General features: G+C 45.8%; 1 protein-coding gene across 1 annotated transcript; it reads left to right on the forward strand.

Moving 5' to 3' along the window:
- The first annotated feature begins 2,648 nt into the window (after positions 1-2,648).
- On the forward strand, positions 2,649-8,644 carry PRDX3 (peroxiredoxin 3). The gene is made up of 7 exons (XM_064716976.1): positions 2,649-2,735; positions 2,810-2,885; positions 2,969-3,110; positions 3,833-3,968; positions 6,122-6,225; positions 6,983-7,148; positions 7,886-8,644. Exons 1-7 carry the CDS (start codon positions 2,700-2,702, stop codon positions 7,937-7,939), a joined length of 714 nt encoding a protein of 237 aa, XP_064573046.1. The 5' UTR covers positions 2,649-2,699; the 3' UTR covers positions 7,940-8,644.
- Positions 8,645-9,433: the final 789 nt, after the last annotated feature.

Below are 9,433 nucleotides of genomic sequence, written 5' to 3' on the forward strand. Positions count from 1 at the left end.
AATTTGAATCACACTTAAAGACAGCGAAGGAGACAACCAACAAGGTCTGGAAAAAGATGTGCAAATGGTATCACTCGGTAGATTGATTTTGAGCTTTGGATGTCAATAAGAACCAGGTTTAGCAGCTGCTCAAGCCTGTGCCAGAGCCAGAGCTGAGGAAAAAGGAACAACTTTTATCAGGTGCACTTTGGAAGTGACAAGGTCCATCTTCAGATTGCAGGGATGCTCATTTTGCAAAAGCAAAATGGAAAATACTCCCCATTAAATGGCAGTAGTTCAAGCTTTTGCACTGAAGTCTGAGAAGCTGAATTACGCTGCCTCCATAACAAAGCATGAGCAATATTTCCCCACCTGCAAGCCAAGAGTTTAAACAAAGAGTTTTAAACAAATATAACTTTCCGGGGATGGGGGGAAGGGCATTGGTTTAGAATACATCAACTTAGAAGTTTGGTGAATAATCATCTGTGGATGAGACAGCCATCCTCAGGAAATCCGAGCAACAGCCCTTTTCTGGCTGCCACAGTGCAGCTCCCACACCTGAAGGAAGGGAACCCAGCCACCCCTGGCACACAATTTGCTGCTCAACCCCAGGGCACTCGTCTGGGCAAACACATTTCTGTGTCTGAGGGCATGTGCCAGGTTTCAGACACCAATGCAGCCATGCCATCCTGCACTGCTCTGAAAAGCATCAGCCCAGGTAATGGCTGTGGGTTTGCTCTCTCCACCTACAGCTCCACAGGTGTCCCAGGCTCAGCTGCACTGCTCACTGCTCTGCCTGCAGCCCTCAGCAGCAGCACAAAGCCCTCCCACACCTCTGTCCTGGTCACAATCTCCACAATCGCTCCTTCCCTCTCCTAATCCAAGGCTGCAGGCTGGGGCACAGTTCACCCACACTCTACCTGACACACTTTCTAATGTGCAAATTGGTTACTCACTTCCACTTTCATGTTTTGGGTAGATAACATTATTCTGGCTGCTCTGCTGGGAATTACTTTCTTTTTGAGAAGACTTTTAGAGCCACGTTTCCAGCTGTCATTGGCTACATCTGGATTAATAAATTCAAGGTGCCAGAGACTGAAATTTGCCATGATGTTAAATGCCCAGAAAGGTCTCAGCACACTTTTGGACAACACCAACTAATACTGCCCCAAACAATTCCTAGGCATAGTAGGGAGTTAATACCAGCTGGTTACCAGCCCTAACAGGCAGGTTGAACATAATCCTCCCTCTTTTGAAGGCTCAGAGGTTCACTGTTACAGAGGTGATTGGACCATGCAGATGGATCAGTACCAGGAATAATTTCGGAAGTGGAGATTTAGCATTCATTGAGTTCATCCCAGGGGTAGCTGACATTTCTCTGGCTGCCTTTGGCTTTGCCCCCCTGATGCTGATGGCTGAGCTTATCCTGCTAGCAGAGCCAGACTTTTCTCCAGTCCGCAAGGTCCGCCCTTTCTAAAATGTTGTGGATATTAACACATATATGAAACTAGAAGTTATTAAAACCCAGAAGGGAAACTGGGTTCAGCTTTGTGTAAGTGTTTAGATAAAGGAACACAAAGAATGAAGCTAGGAGCTGCGAAGATGGTGAAAGGCCTTGAGGGGATGCTGCATGAGGACCAGCTGAGGGCACCTGGTCTGTTCAGCCTGGAGAAGAGGAGACTGAGGGACAACACATTGCAGTCTACAACTTCTGTGTGAGGAAGAGGAGGGGCAGACACTGATCTGTGCTCTGTGGTGATCAGTGACAGGACCCGAGGGAATGGCCTGAAGTTGAGTCAGGAGAGGTTTCAGTTGTATATTAGAAAAAACACCAGGATTTAGAAAAATCAGAGGGCGATTGGGTGCTGGAACGAGCTCCCCATGGAAGTGGACACAGCACCAAGCCTGACAGAGATCATGAAGTGTTTAGACAACACTCTCATGCACATGGTGTGACTCTGGGGGTGTCCTGGGCAGGACCTGGAGATGGACTTTCATGACCCTTGTATATTCTTTCCAACTGAGAATATTCTGTGATTCTGTAAGTGTAATCCAAGTGAGTTCAACAAAGTCAGAGCCAGTTGTAAGTGTGTATGAGGAAGGTTTCTGAGCACAAGCCGGGCTGTATCAGTGGGCACAGCTCGGGACATGGCACTGGTGAGGCTGCACCTCGAGTCCTGTGCCCAGTTCTGGAAGGACATTGAGGGGCTGGAGCAGGTCCAGAGAAGGTCAGGGAGCTGGGGAAGGGTCTGGAGCACAAGTCCTGCGAGAAGCAGGTGAGGAGCCAGGCGTGTTTACCCTAGAAGAGGCTCATGGCCAACCTTACCACTCTCCACAACTCCTTGACAGGAGGAGTCGGGCTTGCTCCCAAGTAATAAATGGCAAGACAAGAGGACATGGCCTCAAGCTGTGCGTAGGGAGGTTTAGGTTGGACATTAGGAAGAACTGCTTCGCAGAAAGGGCGATTAGACATTGAAATGGGCTGCCCAGGGAGGTGGTGGAGTCACGGTCACTGCAGGTCCTCAAGGACAGACTGGACGTGGCCCTCCGTGCCATAGTCTGGCTGCCCGGTGGTGTCCGACCATAGGTCGAACTTCATGGTCCGAGAAGCCTTTCCCAACCGCATCGATTCCGTGATTCCGGCGCGTCCCTCACCGCCCCTCCGGGGTTCCCGCCCCCGGCGCTCCGCCCCGCTCCGCCCGCTCCGCCCGCCGCTCGACATGGCCGCCGCGCTGGGGAGGCTGCTCCGCGCCGCGGTGAGTGAGGGCCCGCCCGCCGCCCGGCCTGCCCGCCCGGCCCCGCCGCCGCCTGACCCTCCCTGTCCCCGCAGGTGCCCCTGGCTGCCGCCGCCGGGAGGAGAGGCACGGCATGGCCCCCGGCCTGCGCCCGCCGCCCCTTCAGCCTCGGTAAGTGCGGGAGGGCGGCCGGGGAAGGCGCCCCGGGAGCTCCCCCGGGCCCGGCCCGCAGCTCTGCGTTCTCCCCTCCGCAGGCTCCTCGCGGTTCGCCGTGGCGGTGACCCAGCACGCCCCGGCCTTCAAGGGAACGGCCGTCGTGAACGGAGAGTTCAAGGAGCTGAGCCTAGATGATTACAAGGGGAAATACCTGGTTCTCTTCTTCTACCCCCTGGACTTGTGAGTGCGGCTTTCTCCCTTTCCCGATGGGCCTGCTGAAGGTCCTGCTGAAGGTCATCACAGGCGCTGCAGGGCGTTCTGGGTTTGTTCGATTTGGGCCAGTCTTGCAGGGCAGATGTGTCTGTTTCTAGGGCGTCAGTGATAAGATTGGGGGCACACGGCCATTGTGTGTTAAAGCAGTGGAGAGGGTGCCTGGAGAGCATCTTCTGGCTGCAGGGCCTGCGTCAGGAGCTGGCTGTGGTTCCTGTTACACTCAGATCCCAGGGCTGAGGACATTGCCTTGCAATTTGGGACTGCCTTGGAGACTCTGTCCTTGAAGAAGCAAGGCCAGCACAACTGCAGCTAACAGCTTTAGAGCAAAACGTGATAGGATGGGGGTCAGTCTGCTCGGAAGACTTGAATTGCCAAGAGTATCTTGGTGAATGTGGGTGCATGGAGAAGAGTTTAACCTGCAGATCTTTCTGCTATAGTTTCCAAACTCTCTGTCCAGAGAGTCTCTAGCAGAGGCAGTTTCTCCATCTTTGTGAGGAATCTGTCTAGAACTCAGAGATGGTAACTGGTGTGCCAGCTGTGCGGCTGTGACTGTTGGTTTGAGACTGAAACTAATTTTGAGCAGGAAACATGGCTAAAATTATCAGTCTGAAGAAAATGCCTAGAAACAGACATGAGTCTTCTCTAGAGAAGATGGCAGAATTATTACAGCCTGATGTCTCTTCCCACAGCACCTTTGTCTGCCCCACGGAAATTGTGGCCTTCAGCAACAAAGCAAAAGAATTTCGTGATGTGAACTGTGAAGTGGTGGCAGTTTCAGTGGACTCTCATTTTACTCATCTGGCATGGATAAACACACCACGAAGGGTAGGAATTGAGTATCTTTTTGGGACTTTCTCTTTTGGTTTGGTTTCTTTTCACAAGAGCTGTAGAGAAGAGAAGTTGAATAAATAATTGTGCCAACACTGATTTTTAATAGATTTCCTAAAGTCATATGCAATCAACTTCTAGATTTGATGACATAATTCTGACCTCTGTCTTTTGTTTTCTTTTTCATAATTGTCTGGCTTGGGTTTTTAACTTGTTTAGCTGTGATGATAGCTTTGTTGATAACATATCTCAAAAGACAAATGCTCAGTTTACATGTCAGTGTCCCAAAGTGCCTGTGACAGCTGATAATGCACAGAAACTATCACAGAAAAGGAGCAGCAGCCGTTCATTCGTTACTGTTAACAATTACCCAGCAGTGGTGGCTTCAGGTTGGAAGCAGAGGAACCACCAGTTTATTGGAGCACTTGTATCATTAATTCTCACTGGATGAAAGGGTCCCACTCTTGCAGTACAAATGGACGTTTTTTCTTTAGGGAAAGCAGATGATAAAGACTTTTACTGGAGAGGAGCCTCTTACAGATCTATATAAAAACACCTGTTTTTGATGACACAAAGCATCCCCCTGGTTTAGGCAGTTGTAGAGGACCACAGGTGTCCCAGGAAGGTGCAGAAGCACGTGTGCCATCAGCCCCAGCCTGTGTGGGCAGCAGGGTGCAGTTGTGCTGCAGGCTGGGTGCCTCCTGGCACCGCTGGGACATGCAGGGGGGGAGGAGAGTTTGCTGCATTTAATACACTTTGGCTGAGCCTGTCAAGAATATTTTCTGCAAGCTTTGTTCAAAGCTCAGCAGTGTAATTGTGGCCTGAGTTCCCAGCTTTATCCCAAAGGTGTTCAGGGTTTGTCAGTCGTGCTCAGTGCTTTACAGATGCACAGACTGTTCTCAGTTGGAAGGGACCCACCAAGATCATCAAGCCCAGCTCAAAACACCCTGCACAGGGTGGAAAGAATTCCATGGTGGCACAGGCAGGAAACTGACACCCAGAGAAGCTGAAGCCTTGGTTTCTCTGACATCTGTGCTCAAAGCTCTGTGTAGGGAACTCTGTTGCAGACAAGTGTTTGCAGGATCTGGGTCTGTGGCTGAGATTACACAGTGAATCACTGATGAGGCCAAGAATAGCAAAGCTAACAAACTCCAGCCTTGTTTCAAGGTTAGAGAGCTTATCTCTCTTGCAGTCTCAGTCTGTGACAAAAAGGAAAGAAATCTTGTTTGACTCTTCAAATAGTATTGAAATTGATTTGTGAGAGGCAGAACAAAAAATAACCATGTGCACTGAATAGAGCAGCAGAACTCTGACATACTTAGTGTGTTGGTAGGAGCATTGTGTTTGGAATCAGAATTGTTAAGGTTAGAAAAGACCTCTAGGATCATGAAGTATCATGATGATGAAGAGATGATGATCTCACTGCCACCACCATCACCATGTTCACCACTAATCATGACCTCAAGTGCCACATCCATGTTTTTTTTTTCCCCTTGTCCTGGGAAGTCTATTCCAATGCCCGACAATCCTTTCTGTGAAGAAATTTTTGATAGTATTCAATATAAACCTCCCCTGGTGCAATTTGACATAATTTCATTTTGTCTTGTCCCTTGTTACCTGGAGAAGAGGCTTACCCCCACCTGGAGTTGTGGAGGTCACTCCAGAGTCTCCTTTCTCCAGGCTAAATATCCTCAGCTATTCCTCATCAGATGTGTGCTCCAAAGTTTGTTCGTTCACAGGTTTGTTTCCCTTTCCTCCCCACCATGTTCATCGTGTTTAATTCTGAACACTTAAATATGCAGTAGAAACTTTTCTATTCAAAGCTCCTGAATAATATACAAAGGAAGTTTTTCTGGAAATGTATGGCTGTTGCCATTGGTGGCCTCTTAGCACCAAAATCAGCAATTCTAAAATGCACAGTGCAAAAGAAATTTTCACTTTCTAAAGAAACAATCTGTTCTTGATTACTTTAAAACAAACAACCAAAACAGACCAGAGCAACACCACACACACTTGGTTCCTTTCATGGAGCAGATGCCTTGGTTGTGTTTTGTTGTTACTGTGCCCTCAAGAGCATGGAATCCAGCACTCAGGAAGGATGATCCTATGGAGCTTTTTGTAACCAAGTGGAATATTTCTCTCTTCCCTAGAGCGGCGGTTTGGGCAAAATGAATATTCCAGTTCTGTCAGACCTCACAAAGGAGATCTCCCGTTCTTATGGGGTGCTGCTGGAAGGACCTGGCATAGCACTGAGGTAAGGCTGGACTGCTGTGCTGGGACACAACCCAGACTAACCAACATAGGGCACACTGCCCTCCTGCAGGGAAATGGCATCAGGTGAAGACTGGGAGATGTCTTCTGCTGCAGGATGGCTGGATGCCACCCTAGGAATAGGGCACCTGCTCATTTTGGCCATGAAACTGAGAATGGCTCCAGGCCTCTCTGAAAATGTGTGAGGGAAAAGCCTGGGAACTCCATGTCCATAGAAGGGCAATTTCTGATAATTTCCATAGCAGTCCCTGAGAAACAGTGGATTTGGGTAGCAATCTTCTGGAGACCTTCAGTTCCTGATCTCTTTGGCTCAGGAACTTTTGGCATTTGTTTACTGAGAGATTAAGTTAATTAGTATGGTATGATTGGGACTTTGGTTTTCACAAATACTTGTATGCAACAGGATTTAATTTAGTAGCATAATGCACAAGCAGCTCCTCACTCAGCACTTACAGATTTGACCAAAAAGACAAGGGCAGGATGTCAGCTCTCAGTTTTGAAGCACAGGTGGAACACTGAGTTCTCCCTTTGCTCCCTCTGCCTGGATTGAATAGTCTCCATAGATACTTAGTAATTTCACAGTACCACAGCAGTGGTGGATCACTCCGCTAACAAACAAGATACCCAGTACTGCAGGTCCCCTCCTAACTGATGTGTGTCACTGCTGAAATTGTGCACCCAATTCCTTGTGTTTGGCCTGGGAAATTGCTTTGCCTTGCCTGAATGCTGCTGCATTGCAGAGGTCTGTTCATCATTGACCCAAACGGGATCATCAAGCACCTGAGTGTCAACGACCTGCCCGTGGGGCGCAGCGTGGACGAGACCCTGCGCCTGGTCAAGGCCTTCCAGTTCGTGGAGACACACGGCGAGGTGTGCCCTGCTGACTGGATTCCAAACTCCCCCACGGTGAGTGACTCAGGGATAAATGTATCCTCCTCAAGAGAGCCACTGGTGCTTGTCTGCAGGGCTGGGATCCTCTCAGGTGTGAGGTGTGAGGTGCTTCACTGCGTCCGTGCCTGCTGTCAAAGCTGTTATCGGCTGGGCCACTTCAGTCTGTTTGTCTGAAAGTAATTGTGGGATGTTTGTGAAGAAATTTTCCTTTTAGGAGATGCAAATTGTGTTCAGAACTCCAAATTTGACTTGGACTCTCCATTAACTGAGCTCAGATTTTTTACTTACTTAATACATTGTAATTAAACAGAAAAACATGGTTTATAGGTTAGCCAAGTTCAGATATGTTACTTACTTAATGCATTGTAATTTAACAGGAAAAATGTGGTTTATATGTTATCTGAGTTCAGATTTTTTATTTATTTAATTCATTGTAATTGAACAGAAAAATGTGGTTTATCTATTAGCTGAGTTCAGATTTTTTATTTACTTAATTACTTACATTTTAGGTTTTTTAATTTACTTAATTACTTTTTTTTACTTTAAGAGGAAAAATGTGGTTTATACTGAAAATTTTCAAGTATGACTTGTACATGATCTAGGCTTTTGTCTTTCAACCAACTTTCAACGAATCAATGAATAGATCACTGTTTTTATAAAGTATGCATGTATTTTCTTGGATAAAGTATCAAATCTGTGGTTTTTATATCATACCTGTTCCAAGTAATAACTTAACTTTCTTTTCTTGACAGATCAAACCAAGCCCAGAAGGTTCCAAAGAATATTTTGAAAAAGTGCATTACTAAACACTCAAATATGTGGACACAATTCTTTAGTTTTGTCTACAGAAGACATTAGGAAAACAGCTGTGATTGTAAAAATTAATAATAAAAATAAAAGCTGTCATTTTCTCATGTTTAAGAAGAAATTAAATGCTAAAATATTTACTGACTCCCTTGTCTTGCTTTAAAAAGGGTAAAACTAAGGCTTTCCCCCTGCCTTCTGCAACTTCAGTTTCATGGATTTCTGTGACCATTATTCATCTTCTGAATGTTACAGTTACAAGTTACAGTTGCCTTCCACTGGCTTTTCCCTTTATCTAGTTTTGGACCAGAAAATTTCCTGCATTTCATTTTCTCACACAATGTAAAAGTCAGTTAAAAAAAAAAAGGAAAAATACAAGGATGGAATTTTGATACATGGTTTGTTTTTAATAATTTTTGCAGAGGAAGATGAATGTAACAAGTAAAAATAATTTAAAAATCATTGGTTTTGTGTGTAAATGCACTAAAATGTGGAAAGAATGTAAATGTGTGCCATTTAAAACAGAAGTGAGCTACTCAGGAGCACTAACAAGCATGAACTTTAATTTTGTTTGGGAACCCCCACAGTGCACTTATTGGAGCTTAATGGCAAAGTTTCTTTCACTTGAATTTGCTTGACTCTTGTACTGCTTGAAACTGATGTAGCATCTCTCTAGCCATAATAAAATAATCTTAACGTGGCCTAGCTTTTCTTTGTCTGTTTCTCTGGAAAGAACTGGGTGCGTTCATTGCCTCAGCAGCTCTGACAGCAGCTCACAGCCCATGGACACAAAGTTCTGTGGGGCTGCACAGATCAATAAAATGTTCTGTGTGTTTCTGTTTTCCATCTTTTGACCCTCTGAGCAAAGAAGCACAAGGTGGCTGAGCCCTGAGCGAGCTTTATAATGGGGAAGCTGCTGGAAGGGAAAAGCCAATGGGGCCAGGCCTTGCCTGCCCGGTGTGAAAAACGCCAATCACTTGTTTTTAAAATTTTCAAAGTTTAATAGTAATAAAATGGTTATAAAAATAGTAATATAATTAGAGTAATAATAATTTGGACGATTTGAATTATGACAATATGAGACAGTAGAGACAAAGAGGATATCTGGGTACCTTTTTCTGGGCAGCATAAGCCTGAAAAAGGACACATTAACAAAGGATTAACCCTTAAAAACAACAGCCTGTTGCATATTCATACACCTCATACAAGATGCATAAATTCTGTTCAAGCACAGGATTCTGTCTGGTCATCGTCAACTTCTTCCTCTGAATCCTAACAGCACCTTGGAGGCAGGAAGAAGTTCATTTCTTCTGCTAAGAGGGCAATAAATTCTCTTTCTCTGAAAGATTCAGGTGTCCTGTGGCTGCTATCTTGCTGCAAGTCCTTTCTTTTTTAAAAAAAGTATCCTACATAGCATAGTTTGTATTTTAACATTTTTATAACCTAAAAGTATATTTAATACACTGCTTAAGAGAATAAATACAGCATTACTTTCT

Source organism: Zonotrichia leucophrys, chromosome 6 (assembly GCF_028769735.1).
Source record: "Zonotrichia leucophrys gambelii isolate GWCS_2022_RI chromosome 6, RI_Zleu_2.0, whole genome shotgun sequence".
Classification (NCBI taxonomy): Eukaryota; Metazoa; Chordata; class Aves; order Passeriformes; family Passerellidae; genus Zonotrichia; species Zonotrichia leucophrys.